Source organism: Heloderma suspectum, chromosome 2 (genome assembly GCF_057233095.1).
Source record: "Heloderma suspectum isolate Gila_16-S chromosome 2, 16-S_ref, whole genome shotgun sequence".
Classification (NCBI taxonomy): domain Eukaryota; kingdom Metazoa; phylum Chordata; class Lepidosauria; order Squamata; family Helodermatidae; genus Heloderma; species Heloderma suspectum.
In genome coordinates this window covers 223,288,253-223,306,156 of record NC_139459.1, presented here as the reverse complement: position 1 = coordinate 223,306,156, position 17,904 = coordinate 223,288,253, and the positions used below count along the sequence as shown (strand labels likewise).

General features: G+C 42.3%; 1 protein-coding gene across 4 annotated transcripts in view; it reads right to left on the bottom strand.

Moving 5' to 3' along the window:
- SEC14L1 (SEC14 like lipid binding 1) overlaps positions 1 to 17,904 on the bottom strand; it is a 104,728-nt gene that overhangs the window by 23,087 nt on the left and 63,737 nt on the right. For all 4 annotated transcript variants that reach the window (XM_084838228.1, XM_084838230.1, XM_084838227.1 and 1 more), the window contains 2 exons: positions 3,784 to 3,933; positions 2,500 to 2,631 (listed from right to left, as the gene is read on the bottom strand). In XM_084838228.1, coding sequence (XP_084694354.1) covers positions 2,500 to 2,631; positions 3,784 to 3,933 — 282 coding nt within the window. The remainder of the gene's footprint in view (positions 1 to 2,499; positions 2,632 to 3,783; positions 3,934 to 17,904) is intronic.

Below are 17,904 nucleotides of genomic sequence, written 5' to 3'. Positions count from 1 at the left end.
CAATGACAACCCATACTCAACCCACACTCTGGCTTGATGTGTTGTGTGAACCCAGCCACTATGTTATTTCTTCTAAAGCAATTTTATATGAATATCAAAATTTCTGGTAAGCAGCCAGGATTAAATTGGATGTTAGTATCCATAATGCCGTTCACTACTTAATTTCTTCCTCCTCAAAGATGCTCTCAATCTGGTTCTCTGCTTTTATCATAAGCAGCCAAGAGCATCGGTGACTGCTGAGAAGCTGTCACCTCTCAGGAGAAAAGGAGCTGCCTAAAGCCCCCTTATCTTTGAAAAGATGAAGCTATGTTCTTCAGCTTTGGTGTCTAGCCAACTTTTAAAAAATATACAGACAGTGAACACAGACCTGGTTAATATGATTATTTTAGGTTGCTATTTAGATTCTCCTGAACCAAAATATTGACCAGTTAATTGGGCTGCCAGCATTTCAGTCTTTGGATCGTCTAAAGTGGAAATGAGCAAGTCTGCATGACAAGGAACCTGCTACTAATACTATTGGCAAGGCATACGCCAGTTTAATGTTTTAAGTACTGTATTATTATGAGGGAGAAGTATCCCTTCTTACTAGATCCCCTGTGGCTTGATGGTCTTGTGCCATGCCCACCTCCCCATTGTAACGAATGGTGGATGTGAAAGAGCAATACCTCCCTATTCTTAAGAATGAACAGCTCATATATCAAGCAATTTGATCTTCAGAAACCTAAAAAGGACAGATTAAGAGTTCATTTAGATGTTACATGCCTCGTATGCAGGCTGCAGAAAGGCACCAGTGGCAATATGAAAGGAAAGCGATGTTTAGATCTTTACTTGCATGCACAGATCCTAGCACATGTGTCATCTGTCTACTTCTGTTAGATGTATGCCAGTGCCCCTGCTGTCAGAGACTACTACTACATTTGCTACGGGCTGTGCATGCAATACGGACCTTTTAAAACAGGAGTGGAGAGAAGATAGATCACTAGATAATCTGCAGTCTATCCGCAGGAGTTTCTGGCTCCCAATTATTTAATAGGAACAAGACTTTAACATGCCACCACACAAAAAATTATTTATACTGGTATATGCCGTGTATGGCTCATGGGGTGCAGCAGGCAATTGGATCCTTTCTCTGAGCCACCGCTTTGCATCAGGCTCCACCCTCTTCCTCAGCCAATACTTTTGAGTCTGGCTTGGGCTGGTGGACCTCAAGGATCTAATTAAAAAAAATGAAGTAGATCCTACAAGACTGAAATCTACCCAGACATGTTTTAATATGCTGTTCTCGCTGAATATACCATCATCACAAATAAGAGCCTTCCTATGACTTGCATGTGACTGAGCAACATTTCCATTAACCCATATACAGAATGTTTAAGCCCAAATTAAAGAAGAAGGAGCCTTTAAGGTACACAGCCAACGTATTTCAAATAATCCTTAGCTAGGACTGGTAAAACAAAGCAATGTTATTTCCTATATGCCCTGCTACAAAATGAATACACAGGCAATAGCGTTACTTTTTTTTATCAGCGTCCCTGAAGATCATTCAAGATGCATTTGCCTTAATAAAATGCATTAGGCTTAATAACTAGTATGTTTATGTGTACCTCATAGATTCCCTCTTCTGCATCAGGGCCTTCCCTCCTTTCTATCTGTGTTTTAGCTGGGCCACTTTTAGACAAAGGTGCAGTGACAAACCTGCAATATTTCAAGGCGTACATGTTCAATTTTCCTTGGATCAACTTCAGTTGGCAAGAATGAAAACTCTTGCACATTATAAAACACTTTGAGCAATATTCAGTGGGGCTGCTCTGCCTTTGCTGGTTCTACTGCGCTCGCGGAACCCACCACTTGCGCAATGGAATTTTGTGTTTCTAAAAATAACCCTGGAAACAACTGAGCGGAAATGCTTGTTCCGGATCAGGACAGGTCAGCGGACCTCCCTTCTGTGGTCCCCACTGCCCTGGAAATAAACATATCCACTTGTTTCAGCTTATCTTTAGAACCACAAATGCCCCATTGCACCAATGGTGAGTTCCGCAAGCATACGGGCACAATTGGATACTACCCATTGTTTTGTATGTTAGCTTTTCTTTTTTTGAAAAAAAAAAAGAAAACTAGAGGCATCTGCAAGTTTAACAGATGTTGGTACAAGAATTGGTCATCTCAGCTATGTCCTGCCATCAACGAACTATCAACAAGGACCTTAGGCATATGCCAAGGCAGGTAAAATGCAGCGTTCAGACTTCTGAACACATGCACCAGTCCTAACATATTCCATATGTTTGTACTGTCTGAGCACAGATGCCTAAATATGACAGATTTTATATCCAGTGCTGAGGAATTCTGACCAAAATAAGAACATTCATGAACAATGTTTGATACCAGTTAACCAGCTGAAAACTGATAGGAATCACTATGTGCAATATAATCCTTAGCTAGGAGGAGCCAAAAGCAAACCTCTACTGAAATGTCTGAAGATTAAGTTCAACTTCAACTCACCGTGTAACAGCAGTGTTCATTAATGACAACTCTGTTTGAGAAAGTTTCATTGTAGGCCTCTATGTGTAAAGTGCGGTCTCGTCTGTTCAAGGAGTTCTTTTGAATAAAGTAAACATAATCTACCCCTGCAATCTAAGAGAAGAGCAGAGATTAGGTTAAGAAGAAGAAGCCTCCCAGACCAGAACAGACAAAGGGCTGGATGCACCCAATCTCATCTGATCTCAGAAGCTAAGCAGGGTCAGCCTTGGTTAGTACTTGGATGGGAGACTGTCTGGGAATCAGGGGATTGGACTCAATGGTCTTTCAGGCCCGTTCCAACCGTATGATTCTATGATCTATGATAATTAAGATCTCTGTGACAAACCCTTATATTTTGATTTAGCTCAACAGTGCCCCCTAGAGCACCTGGTACACTGGCACCAATAAGCATTCAAAAAGCTCTTTTTTAGAATAGGCTAACTGGATCTAATTGGCTGCATCTTTTGAGATGTAAGGTGGGGGGCATTAGGAAGGTGGGTCCAGCTATTAATCTTCAGATTTGCTGGCTAGACCACTGACATCAGAAATAGAGGCTACTGAATTATTGCTGTTTTGTCCAACTAGTCTCTAAGGAGCTGGCTTTTACTGAACTTAGATTCCCATAAAATAATGTTTGCTCCCTCCTGGTGAGCCTTCCATATACCATCTGACTGGAGGCCAAGATGCTCTCTCAGACTATTTTCTCTGCAATTCACTCTGCCTATGCCCTAGAATCCAAGATGTCACTCAAGTAGGTAATATGTAACTACTTAAGTTAGATTTACTTTACTGGTTTTATTTGGAATTCTGTGAATCTAATTCTTGCCTTCCCTCATTTCTTTCCCTTTTTCCAGAAATAAACTCTTTTTTAATATTTGGATATTTAGCTACACTGTTTTAAAATGGGAATTCTCACTAGTCTCTTCCCCACACAACTACCGATCTAACACTGGCATTCTTAGGATTTTCATAAGGGCTTTGCTGTGTTTTTAAGGTTGAGCAAGAAAATCCAAAGCACTGTTCTTTTTATTTTTTCTATAGCTGGGCTGAAGGGAGGCATCCTTGGCAATAGGGCTGAGAAACTCTCCAAGCAACTGGACACACTAGGGTATATCAGGAGATTCATCCTGACTGGGAACAGCCTTTCAGTAACTCTTTTTTGGAGGTAGGGTGAGGGGGAAGCCTGGTTAAGAAAGAGTCTACCAGTAGGAAAAGTCACTCCCCTCCCAGTCCATAATAGCCTCCAACTGAACCAAATTCAGTTACCTTTTTCAGGAGTCGTGGAGCATCTACATCCAGTTTACAGCGCCTTTCAATCACATGAATAGCCCTGTCATCGCTCTTGAATTCATTCACAGTATCACTGCCTACAAACATGGGAATGAGAGGGCATGTGGGGAACCTTTTTTCATAAGCCTGTAATGGTAAGAAAGGGAGAACATACTTCAAAGCTCTGTTACAAGACTCTCCAGATAGCGTTTTCATATGCTTAAGTTAAATTGATCACAACTGTTTTGTTCACTTCAATAAATTGTTCAAGCATATTAAATATTAAACGATGCTGGTTTGTGTATCTCAAATATCTATCAATCAACAGCATCATGGGGCACTGGAGGACTTTAAAGGAGTGAAAATTAGTCTCTTTTAGAGAACTATCTAGAGTGCTTTCCCAAGTACCTCCCCAGAGCCTAATAAAGATATCCAAAGCTTGTTCCTTACCATAATAGCCATCCCCAAACATAGCAGCTCAATTCGTCTAATGATTGCAGTGCACCATTTACCAGCCTGCACTTGTACCCAGGAACATCATGCCTTTTAGTAAGTTGTTCACAGACCAACAGCCCCAGTTCAACAATAATGATAATCACAACAGTCCATGAGTCTTTGCATTTTTTTTTATCAATAAAAATGACATTGCATTTACATGGAAAAATAGACAGACTCCAGGTGACTAGACAATGTAATTCCTGGAAATTCTAGACTTCAGATTTACAAAGTTTTGCATTCCTTATTCTCAGGGCCATCCTTGAAGCATAGAGGCACAGTTTAGGAGTGTATGTACCCCCCAATACAACTCTTCTCACCCTACAAAAAAAGTCAAGAGCAGAGGCCTCAAATACACAATCAGCCCAGTTGAAGCCCTTCCACCAGCACATAATTAAAAGATGCCCAACTATAGTATCAAGGTTTTCTTCATTCCCAATATTTTAATTCACAGTGGGTTGTTTTTTTTATGGAGGCAACATGGGAAGAGAAGGATATCTATGCGTTGGAAGAAAAAAAAACATGCAGCCGAAGCGACAGGGCAGGTGGTTGGATTGTTATACTGATGCTCTTCCCCATGGCAGATTTACCTAAAAGTAAGGTCCTTACCCCTAAAGGTGTTAATCTCGGGTAGGAAGGGAAAGGAGGGATGCAGGAAGAGAGGAAGGGAGGCAGAGAGAGAAAGGAAAGTAGAACTACAAACAGTTCCTTGTAAGGAAGCCGATTGCCAAAATGCCTGCCTTGTTAGCATGGCCAGGTGTAACTATAGCAGCAGTGGGAAGGCATGCTGTTCGAGGCCCAGTATACTTGGGCTGTGACTTAAGCCTAGTTCTGACTTGACGTGGTAAACCAGTGTCAAGATTGTAATGCTTCAGTCTATGGATGGGGGTTCGCATGGCAATGCTCCTCCATGCACGCAAAGCACAAAATACCTACATTCCTCCCTTCACACAGAAAGCTGGGTATCCAAGGAGAAGGTCCTAAGCCAAGCTTCCTCTTCCTCCACCTGCACACTAGTTTTCAATATAGAGGAGAATTCAGCCCTGAAAGGCCCTATCTAAAATCTGAAATAGTACCATCGGTCAGAATTAGGCTTTAGCCAAGATCACAGCCAAATCTAAGGCAGCAAGGACCCCCTCCCAGGGAGCATGGGATAAAGTTCTTCTCTACCCAAGAGGAGGGTCCATGGGTGAAGGAGGTCTGCCCAGTGAAGACTCCTCTGTGCAACAGCAGGAAGGGTCACCACTGTGCTCCTCTGCTTCAGAACTCCAAAGAGGGTGAGAGGGCAAAAGGAGGCATTCGGGGAGGGGGACAGCGACTATGCCAGCCCTGGAGGCACTGTCGTTTATTTCCATTCCACTGAGAATAATGGGAGGGAACGTTTAAAGAAAAAAACTGCCATAAAACACTGCAGAAAAAGGAAAAATGCTGCCCCTCCACACCTTCCGTCCTGATACATATGCTCAGTAGGGCAAGGGAACTCGCAGTTTGGCTGCCATGGATTCATCTGAAGATACAGAAATTAAATTCTTGGTCTTGTTTACTTAAGGACCAGTTCATATACTTGCTCTTGTTTAGTCTTGTTTACTTATGCAACATAAGAGTCCTGTTGCATCAGACCAAAACCCTATCTAGTCCAGCACTCGGTTCCCACAGTGGCCAGATGCCTCTGGAAAGCCCACAAGCAGGACATGAATGCAATAGCACCCTCCCAATTGTGTTTCCCAGGAACTGGTATTTAGAGGCTTACTGTCTCTGATATAAGAGGTTATATATATCCACCCTGAGTAGTAGCTATTGATACCCTTATCCTTCACAACAAATCTTTGTTGAACTGAAGCACAGTAATCTCTTCATCTTTCTCAAATATCAGCCAATTTCTTTATTTTTCCTCAAATTGAATGGGGTTATTTTACACAATGGCATTTAGTTTGATGCAATTATGAAAAGCTAAAGCCAGATGTTTCTCCAACATTGTTTTTATTTTTAGACAAAACAATTCGTTCTTCTAAATCTACTTTGGGCAGTTGTACTGATATTGTTCCTTTAAACTAGCCTGTGGCTGCGTCTGTGAAAGAAATATTTGCTAATCTGAATACTGAATTAGTCACTTTGTTCGCCTATATAGCTAAGGCATGTCATTGCTTAGCCAGATACTTACGGACAAACTAGACTGGGAAGTTCTCCTCTGCACGCCCCGTAAGAAAGAGGAGAGCTGTGCACAAGTTCCTGGTGAACTCTACCCTAAACCTGTATCATTGTCTCTTTCAAAGGCTCAGGGAGGAAGCAAACTGGAAATTAGTTTATAATTCAGTATTCCTATAAGAAAATTAGAATGCTACAGTTCAGCAAGTACAGTCAGGGCCAGAAATATTGGAACAAGGATAACTATTTTGGCAGTTGGCCTCTGTACACCACCACATTGAAGTTGAAAGGAAACACACCCAGATGGGAGCAAAATCAGGACTTTCAGCTGTAATTCAAGGGGTTTGACAAAAGTGGGGCACTAACCATTCAGGAAGTACAGCCAGTGGCATACACACACACCCATCGTTGGTGGCTCATAAGTAATGGAACAAACCAACATCATTTCAAACTTATGTTCAGTCATGCCCGACTCTTCGTGACCCCATGGACCATAGCACGCCAGGCCTTCCTGTCCTCCGCTCTCTCCTGGAGTGTGCTCAAGTCCATATTCATTGCATCAATGATGCTATCTAGCCATCTCATCCTCTGCCATCCCCTTCTCCTTTTGCCTTCAATCTTTCCCAGCATCAGGGTCTTTTCCAGGGAGTTTTCTCTTCGCATTAGGTGGCCAAAATATGTGAGCTTCAATTTCAGTATCTGTCCTTCCAATGAGCAGTCAGGGTTGATTTCCTTTAGGATTGACTGATTTGACCTCCTTGCAGTCCAGGGGACTCGTAAGAGTCTTCTCCAGCACCACAGTTCGAAAGCATCGATTCTTCGGCGCTCAGCCTTCCTTATAGTCCAGCTCTCACAGCCATACATTGCTACTGGGAAAACCATAGTTTTGATTATACGAACCTTTGTCGGCAAGGTGATGTCTCTGCTTCTTACTATGCTGTCTAGGTTTGCCATAGCTTTCCTCCCAAGGAGCAAACGTCTTTTAATTTCATGGCTACGGTCACTGTCTGCGGTGATCTTGGAACCCAAGAAAGTAAAATCTGTCACTGCTTCCATTTCTTCCCCTTCTATATGCCAGGAAGTGATGGGGCCAGATGCCATGATCTTAGTTTTTTAATGTCGAGTTTCAAACCAGCTTTTGCACTCTCCACTTTCACCCTCAACAAGAGGCTCTTTAGATCCTCTTTGCTTTCTGCCATTAGAGTGGTATCGTCTATGTATCTGAGGTTGTTGATAATTCTCCCGGCAATCTTAATTCCAACCTGTGATTCATCCAACCCGGCGTTTCTCATGATGTACTCTGCATATAAGTTAATAAGCAGGGCAACAATATGCAGCCTTGTACTCCTTTCCCAATTTTGAACCAATCGGTTGTTCCATGTCCGGTTCTTACTGTTGCTTCTTGACCCTCGTACAGGTTTCTCAGGAGACAGGTAAGGTGGTCTGGGACTCCCATCTCTTTCAGAATTTGCCACAGTTTGTTGTGATCCACACAATCAAAGGCTTTAACGTAGTCAATGAAGCAGAAAGAGACGTTTTTCTGGAATTCTCTTGCTTTCTCCATGATCCAGTGAATGTTGGTGATTTGATCTCTAGTTCCTCTGCCTCTTTGAAACCCAGCTTGTACTTCCGGTAGTTCTCGGTTCACATACCGCTGAAGCCTAGCTTGTAGGATTTGGAGCATAACCTTGCTGGCATGTGAAATGAGTGCAATTGTGCAGTAGTTTGAACACTCTTTGGCATTGCCCTTCTTTGGAACTGGAATGTAAACTGACCTTTTCCATTCTTGTGGCCACTGTTGAGTGTTCCAAATGTGTTGGCATATTGAGTGCAGCACTTTAACAGCATCATCTTTTAGGATCTTAAATAGCTCAGCTGGAATACTGTCATCTCCGCTAGCTTTGCTGTTAGTAATGCTTCCTAAGGCCCACTTGACTTCACTCTCTAGGCTGTCCGGCTCAAGTTCAGTGACCGCACTGTCATGGCTATCAGGGACATTAAGATCTTTCCTGTGTTCTTCTGTGTATTCTTTCCACATCTTCTTAATCTCATCTGCTTCTGTTAGGTCCCTGCCTTCTTTGTCCTTTATCATGCCTGTCTTTGCACAAAACGTTCCCTTGAGATCTCCGATTTTCTTGAAGAGATCTCTAGTCTTTCCCATTCTATTGTTTTCCTTGATTTCTTTGCATTGTTCATTTAAGAAGGCCTTCTTGTCTCTCCTTGCTATTCTCTGGAACTCTGCATTCAGTTGGATATATCTTCCCCTTTCTCCCTTGCTTTTCGCTTCCCTTCTTTCCTCAGCTACTCGTAAAGCCTCATCAGACAGCCACTTGGCTTTCTTGCATTTCTTTTTCTTTGGGATGGATTTAGTTGCTGCCTCCTGAACAATGTTACGGACCTCCGTCCATAGTTCCTCAGGCACTCTGTCTATCAGGTCTAATCCCTTAAATCTATTTGTCACCTCCACTGTGTATTCATAAGGGATATGATTTAGTGGTTTTCCCTACGTTCTTCAATTTAAGCTGAAATTTTGCAACAAGAACCTCATGATCTGAGCCACAGTCAGCTCCAGGTCTTGTTTTTATTGACTGTATAGAGCTTCCCATCTTTGGCTGCAAAGTACATAATCAATCTGATTTCGATATTGACCATCTGGTGATGTCCATGTGTAGAGTCGCCTCTTGTGCTGTTGGAAAAGAGTGTTTGCTCTGATCAGCGTGTTCTCTTGGCAAAACTCGATTAGCCTTTGTCCTGCTTCATTTTGTACACCAAGGCCATGCTTGCCTGTTATCCCGGTTATTTCTTGACTTCCTACTTTGGCATTCCAATCCCCTATGATGAAGAGGACATCTTTTTTTGGTGTTAGTTCTAGAAGGTGTTGTAGGTCTTCATAGAACTGATCAACCTCAGCTTCTTTGGCCTCAGTGGTTGGGGCATAGACTTGAATTACTGTGATGTTGAATGGTTTGCCTTGGATTTGTACTGAGATCATTCTGTCATTTTGGGGATTGTACCCCAGTACTGCTTTGCCCACCCTTTTGTTGACTATGAGTGCTACTCCATTTCTTCTAAGGGATTCTTGCCCACAGTAGTAGATATGATGGTCACCTGAATTAAATTTGCCCATGCTTGTCCATTTTAGTTCGCTGATTCCCAAGATGTCGATGTTCAGTCTTGCCATCTCATGTTTGACCACCTCCAGCTTACCTTGATTCATTGATCTTATATTCCAGGTTCCTAGACAATATTGTTCTTTACAGCATTGGACTTTCTTTTCACCACCAGACACATCCACAGCTGAGTGTCCTTTCGGCTTTGGCCCAGCCGCTTCACTCTTTCTGGTGCTACTTGGAAATACCCTCTGCTCTTCCCCAGTAGTATATGGGACACCTTCTGACCTGGGGGGCTCATCTTCCGGGGCCATATCTTTTAGCCTTGTGATACGTTCCATGGGGTTTTCTTGGCAAGAATACTGGAGCGGGTTGCCATTTCCTTCTTCAGTGGACCACGTTTTGTCAGAACTCTCCACCATGACCTGTCCGTCTTAGGTGGCCCTGCATGGCATAGCTTATGGCTTCACTGAGTTACACAAGCCCCTTCGCCACAACAAGGCAGTGATCCGTGATCTATGAACTTAAGGATCGCCTTTAATACCTGGATGAAAATCCTTTGCAGTCAATGACTGCCTGAAGTCTGGAACCCATGGACATGACCAAATGCTGAGTTTCCTCCCTCGAGATGCTTTGCCAGGCCTTTACTGCAGCTGCCTTCAGCTGCTCCTTGTTTGTGGGTCTTTCTGCCTTCAGTCTTGTCTTCAGTAAGTGAAAAGCATGCTCCAGTTTGTTGAGATCAGGTGACTGACTTGGCCATTGAAGAACATCCCACTTCTTTGCCTTGAGAAACTCTTGGGTAGCTTTTGCTGTATGTTTCGGGTCATCATCCATCTGCAATATGAAGCGGCGTCCTATCAGTTTGGCAGCATTCAGCTGAATCTGAGCAGAAAGTATAGCCCTATACACTTCAGAATTCATCCTGCTGCTTTTATCAGCAGTCAGGTCATCAATAAACACCAGTGACCCGGTTCCACTGGCAGCCATACATGCCCATGCCATAACACTGCCTCCACCACGTTTGACAGATGATGTGGTATGCTTTGGATCATGAGCTGTTCCTTTCCTTCTCCATACTTCTCTCTTCCCATCATTCTGGTAGAAGCTAATCTTGATTTCATCAGTCCCAAGAATCTTATTCCAGAACTGGGCAGGCTTTTTTAGGTGTTTGCTGGCAAAGGCTAATCTGGCCTGTCTGTTCTTGAGCGTTACCAGTGGTTTGCACCTTGTTGTGAAGCCTCTGTATTTACATTCATAAAGCCGTCTCTTGACTGTAGATGTTGACAATGACATGCCTACCTTAAGAGCATTCTTGACCTGGCTGGATGTTGTGAAAGGGTGCCTCTTCACCATGAGCAGAGTTCTGCGGTCATCCACTTTCGGTGTCTTCCGTGGTCTTCCAGGCCTTTTGCTGTTGCTGAGCTTGCCAGTTAATTCCTTCTCTTTCAGGATGTTCCAAACTGTTGTGTTGGCCACTCCCAATGTGTTTGCTATCTCTCTGATGGGTTTATGTTGTTTCCTCAGCCTAATGATGGCCTCCTTCACTCGCATGGGCACCTCTTTGGACCTCATGTTGGGAGTTCCAGTGAACAGCTACCAAATGGAAATGTAACACTCCGAACCCCCTCCAGGCCTTTTATCTGCTTGATTGGTCATGTGGTGCCCAGGAAACAGGCTACACCTGGCCACGCAGCTGTTTCTCAGCCATTCATTCCATTACTTATGAGCCAGCAATGATGGGTGTGAGTGTATGCCACTGGCTGTACTTCCTGAACAGTTAGTGCCCCACTTTTGTCAAACCCCTTGAATTACAGCTGAAAGTCCTGACTTCTCTCCCATCTGGGTGTGTTTCCTTTCAACTTCAATGTGGTGGTGTACAGAGGCCAACTGCCAAAACAGTTATCCTTGTTCCAATATTTCTGGCCCTGACTGTAATACAAATTTGCTATATGTACATGCAAGTCCATTATTTTAAGTGTTCAGAGCTTTAGCTTCCACCTGTAATGCCACACATTTGCATGTTTTCAATTTGTTGGCCTCAAAACAACTTTTCTTCTTCTTTAGTGGATTAGGAGTGATAGGCAACCTAGTGTTCTCCAGATGTTTTGAAGTACAACTCCCATCAGCCCTGATCATTAGCCATCCTAGCTGGGGCTTATGGGAGTTGCAAACCACCACATTTGGAGGGCATCAGGTTGCCTACCCCAGAATTAGGGAAAGGTTCAGATTTGTGCAACACCACTATACAACAGTAGGAGGTATAATGTAGCAGTGAGTACAGTTTGTACTCTTCAAAAGTCATTTAAAATGTTCAGCAGTAGCCAACCAACCCACACCTCACATCTTACCCTCTTGGATAGAATAACAGTTTTGTTGTAATAAGAGTATTCACGTGAAGGCTGAGAGTCTTAGATCCTTTCTTGAAGCCACACATGTCCCTAAACCTCCTTTTGAAACTAGAAACAAAAACCATACTGAAGACACAGAACTCTTCAAGCTAAAAGGCCAATATCCACCTACACATTACCACCTACAAAAAGCTGCAGTTTCCCTGCTGGAATACATGGTATTTTAAAAACTTCTCTCTGGAACATTTACTTCCTCTTCATTTTTTCTCAAATCCTAAAAGCTGGCATTGTTCTCCAAGAAACAAACACAGTATGGTAAGGCAGTTTGAGCTTTTAAGCTTCCTGGATTCAGTTTTGAAATCATAATGGTGTTTTACTGGATTTAAGGATGCTTCAGATGTAATACCAAACAATGATTTGATGTTGTGTGAATGAGACTTTAAAGGACACTTTCACACTCCCTTCTCTTCCAGCACACTGTAGTTCCTTCCCTCACATCCTAGTTTCCAGCAAGTAATGGGTTGTGCTTTCCCTGCAACCAAGAATGGAAGCCAGGAACCAGTCATTATTTGTAGCCTTGGTTTGCCGAGCAAACACAAACCATAATTTGCCATTTTGGATGAATAGCTGCTCACCAGTAGGGGAGGAGGGAACCTGTGAGCCCAAGATTCCTTAAAGGACCGTTCACACAGCACCAATCCACGGTTGGGCATTGTGCTTAATCCAGCCCATACCTCTCCTAGGGAACCATGATTTGGATTTCAGGGCAAAGCAACATCCACAAATCAAAGTGTCCTTCCTCTCTATTTGAGAAGATAGACTGAATTATATAGAAATTAAATTGCCCAGTTTCTTAATGGAACAGATTGAAGTCCTGCTAAATATCAAATCAACCTTCTGCCCCTAAGATAGGGAAGTGGTCATTTTAAAGCCTCCAATTTCTCTGTTAGTTGTTCTATAAAGAATTAGTGACTCAATATGAGGTGTCAGTAAACAAAGCAAAGAAAATACTCAACTTTTCCACCCCAAAATTCAACAAGAACATTGTGAACAAACAAGGAGGCTCCAAGATAAGGCATAACTCTGGGACAAATTATACAGCCAGCATACTTTCTTTGGTCTGTATCACTCAAGGGGGAGGGTAGCTAAATGTTAGAATGCCCCTCTATGCAAACAACACATTTATTTTCTTTTCAATGTTATACACCCCCGCCTATACACACACATATATATCTATATATACATATCACACACACACACCCTGCACAGGGCTGACAAGCACATGCCAAAGAATAAGGATGGAGATGTTTGGACTGTGGGCCTAATCTGGCTTGCAGAGGTTTCCCATCTAGTCTGCAGAGGCTTGGGCTTCCTCTGCAGGCACCGCCCCCTTGGTGCCCCAACCCCTGGAAGTGGGAAAAGGAGTCCCCGCTTTTCTCTCTGATCTGTGACCAGAGAAAGCAGCAGGGATTGCCTTGTGTGCCACTCCCCCTCCCAAATGGGAGAGGGAGAAGTGCACAGGGAATTCCCCTCACTTAACACACTGCTCGCCCTCCCAAATGGAAGCACAAGTCGAGCTTTAAGTGCTTCCCTGGCAGAGGCCCTGGGTGGAAGAGTGAACCTCTACCTGGCATGCTTGGTTTCATCTGGGTGAAAGCAGGAATGATGCAGAGCCAGCTCAATCCCCTTTGCTCCTGTGATGGAGAAGTAATGGACTGAGCCAGCTTGGCTTCATCCACCCTGCATCCTCCCCAATGGGGAAAGGTGTGGAGCAGACCAAGCCATCTCTGCTGTGGCACCAGGTGGATCATCCAACCAGTGCCTCAGCTGGGGCAACATCAGCCCTGCCTGATTCTGGGCAGAAGCACTAGGTGCAGGATCTGAAGATGCAAACTTTATTTGCACTAAACTGAAGATGCAAGTTTAACTGGAGATGCAAACTTGATATGCATTGATTGCATGGGCAGGGCTTAATTTGTTAGTTTATCAGACTTGACAACATATCGAACCTTCTCATCGACTGGATATTGTTGGAGTTTGACTATGAGACTTGAGTTTAAATTGTAGCTCAGTCATTAATTTACTGAGAGGGGCTTTAAGGAATTCACTCTCTGCTTCAGTTCCCGATCAATTTAGATGGGCTGTTGAAAATATAAAATAGATAAACTCAATATCAATCTCTTTGCATATCAGAACTGCTAAATAAACCACTTCCAGTGCAATGACAAATCTTCAAGTCTCTCTCAGATTCTGTAGTACTTCCTGTGATGACTGTGCTGCCTTCAGTCATGTAAGTAATTTTGTTTTAACATGCAATCTAAAGTGCTGCAAATGTAGTTATATGCTTGATGTATCATAACATATTTGCTGAACAAAAACCAGCATTTTCTTATTTTTCCTGTACCTAAGACACCAAGGAGACTGTTTAAGCTCCCATTTAGGTTGCCTTAAATTTGGCAGGCTGAACTGGCTGCCAAACAGCAAAATAAGTGAATTCAGACAATCAAGTATGTTTTAAAACACAAATTCTGCTCAACAGGATTATAAGAACATTTACTCCCCAGTAGAATTTACTTACAGAATGTACTTTACATTATTATTTCTGCATATAAACTGTAACCGCTGATCTTGCTTGTACTTAACATTGCTGTGAATAATTTTCTTAAGAAGCTTATTAAGTTCATTTAATTGCTGCCTTTTAATTGCTGCCTTTCTGTGTTCTCATACCATTTGGTCTTAAAAGCCTAGCTTCTGGGATTAGAGTGCTGATCATATTTTGTTCTGAGCGCTCCAAATATAGCTTAACTGTAATATTATAGCAGAACTGAATATTATAATTTTATTTAAACTCGGTGGAATTTAGGTTTTTTTAAAGCTGGCTTTGAACCCCTCAAAGTGCAAGATACATAACTGTATCATCATACTTACTATGTAATGGTGTAACCCAAAATGAATCAGCTAGGATATTAAAGCCACAAAACCGGAACACTAAAACAAAATTGGGATTAATACCAGCTGTGGGTGAAGCAAATATTAAAAAAAATAATGCACAGTAAGCTAGGAACATGGGTCATGGGAACTGTGTGCCCATAATTTATGCAACAAATTGCAGAATCTCACCTTCTAGTTCAGTTGACTAAACACAAGTGAGCCTTGGCTTGGATATAAAAATCTTAATATGTTTTAGCATAATTTAGAAATATATCTTGAAATATGGGCACTTTTGCTAAAAGCTTAGAAACTAGCAATGGTGCTAGGGAATGGTGAGGCCAATTCACAAATCCTTTGATCCTCGAGAGACATTCCAGCTCCCTGGCTTTTCTGCCCATTGCCTCTGAGCTATCATCAGAACTGAAAATTCTGAACTGCCAACTCAGTATTTGGGCCACGTGCCTAGGACTTTCTTGACCCCCACGTCTTAGGCAGCCTAAATGGGGTTAACTGTGCATGAAAGCTCTCTTAGAAGAAGCGGATGCCTTGCCTGAAACTATGACATTTGTGCCATGTATTACCATTTTATTGGCTGGCGATTGCTCCATATCAGGAATAGGCAATTTGTTCATCATTAAGATCTACATCTAGCTCTAGTAGCACTTGTCTAATCTACATTATTATTAGTTTTGTTCTGTGTCTACATAATTGTTAAAAATATGGCAGATACCAAGTCATATATGGCTAGTAGTGGTATTCTGACCATAGCCATGGTTCGAATGCTTTAGTGAAGATCAAGAGGCAGACATTTTCAATTTAACTTTAAAAGTTCAGCACTTAGACTTTCCTCAAAAGAGCTGTGTGCAGCTAGCTGATGTGGCATTTCATTTTCCAAGAGCAATTCTTGGTATGCTAGGATATGACATAGCCCCTCATCAGCTGAGCCTCAACGAGCGCGTCAAACATTACTCCCTCGCCACCAGCTATAAATCTCAGTTCAACCCATGAAAATGTAGAGTTGCTTAGCAACCACAACACTTGAAATACTTTTTGGTGGAAAGAGTGGTTTAACTGTTTAAAAGCTGATTCAACTTGTACAGTTTCAGGACTTCTTTGGGTGCATTGTCTGGGCTTCTTTTATATAACTTTCCAATAATAACACATCAGTGAAGTCTGGTATTAAGTTTGCCTACAGCCTTACAGAGTTACGCCAAATCTGTCACAAAATTCTAAGCAATCAGATTGCTTCAATTATGTTATTTGGTTTCCTTGTCCTAAGATGTCAAATAATCATTAATGCCTGCGCTTTTGGGAGTGAGCAGAACTTTCTGACAATACACAGTTCAGTGGCTAGAACATTGGCTTAGCCTTGCTCTTTCTCTTCCACTCATCCCTTTATTTTGCTGTTTCTTTCCACTCCCAGCCTCTAGCCTGCTATTTCTCTCCCCCACCTCTTTACTTCGCTGTTTCTCCCCCGTCCTACCATCTAGCCGTGCCCTTTCTCTCCCTTCTACCCCTTTCCCTTGCTTTCTATTCCTGTCTGCTGAACAGTCGATCAGCAGCAGGTTCAGTTACAGAACTGGGTGCCCTAATGTTTTTTTTTTAATCAAAATTCTTCTTTCTTTTTTTTTAAAGGGAGCAGGGAGTGAAGAGCTTTGTGGGTACCACTGGAGGTGCCCGCAGGCACCATGTTGGGGACCCTGGCTTAGAGTTTTAAGAGATGGAAGCTACATCATCCTTTCATGCAATTCATTCCACTACCACCCATACTTTTTTTCAATATACTGAGTGGATCGTTGGGTCATAACATGCTTGCACTGACTGGCAAATGCCTTTTGGTAGTCACTCCAGACTAGGTGGCTTCAATGACATGGCAGTCTGGAGAATCTGCACTCTCAATAAACCTAAATTTGCTGAAAGGGCATAGGCCTGTCACAATTTGTTATGCTCTATACTCATGCTATACAATTTGTTGCCACAAAAAAATATTTAAAACAAAGACTGTCTCCCAGTTTCCCAGGCTTAATAAGGAGACCTAACCTGTAAACTACTGCTAGGTTTTCAGACAAAAAAGCAGCTGTTGCAGTGTGTTATACCTGAGAGCCCACTGTCACTATGGAATTTCAAGAGGATCCTGTGAAACCTGTAGCAGAACACCTGCAAAGGCACTGAATGCTCACAAGCCCTTTGTTTCCAAATACCACTGGTCATTTACAAGGCCCTCACTACCACTGTGACAGCTATGACCATTTGCTCTTCAGTTACGTATTTCTGGCGCACTCACCAAACTGGAACTGCAAGCTCATCAATCACATAGCCACAGCATTCGGAACAGTCGGCCAATAGTAAAGACTGCAATAAAGTCCAGCATGAGAGGAGTTTCAAGTGTCCTCTTGATAGAATAATGTCCCTACTCATTATTTACATTAGTATAAGGAGTCATTCTCCTTTGCAGTTCTTTCGTAGTTATCTATCTTGAAGCATGATCTTGAAAATGTACTGTGGAAGTATTGTTAAGAATTCTGAAGTCCTGTTTTCTTAATATGCAACCGATCTGTTCTTTATATAATGGAAGCTGTGATGCGACTGTGTGTCAAATGTCTTTTTAAAAATGTATGTATTCTTTTGTAGAATAAAAAAAGAAAAAAGAATGCTATATTAGTCATGTTTTTAAGAGGACCAGGGGGAAAGAGGGCTATGTTAATGAGCCTCTGTTCCCTGATGATGCTAATGCTATAGGCCTCCTAAAAATGCTACAGGACAGGAAAGTTTGTGCTGTAAAGTAAACAGATATCTTCCAGGGAATAACAAGGTAACTGAGCCCCATATAAACATAGGCAAATCCCACCATAACAGAATAGCACTAGTTACTTTCATTTCCTTGGCAGCACAGGTGCTTCAAGAGAAGTTAAGTAAGTAAACACTATACCTCACAGTCATAAAACTACCAGCTGTAATTAGAAGTACTAATTTAAAGTTATGAAGACTTTCCCTAGAGGAAATAATAGCAAAGATGGTATATAATTACTGCAATGTGGTTGTGCATATGATGCTGTTTGCTGAGCACTGATGGTATACTATTCCATGAA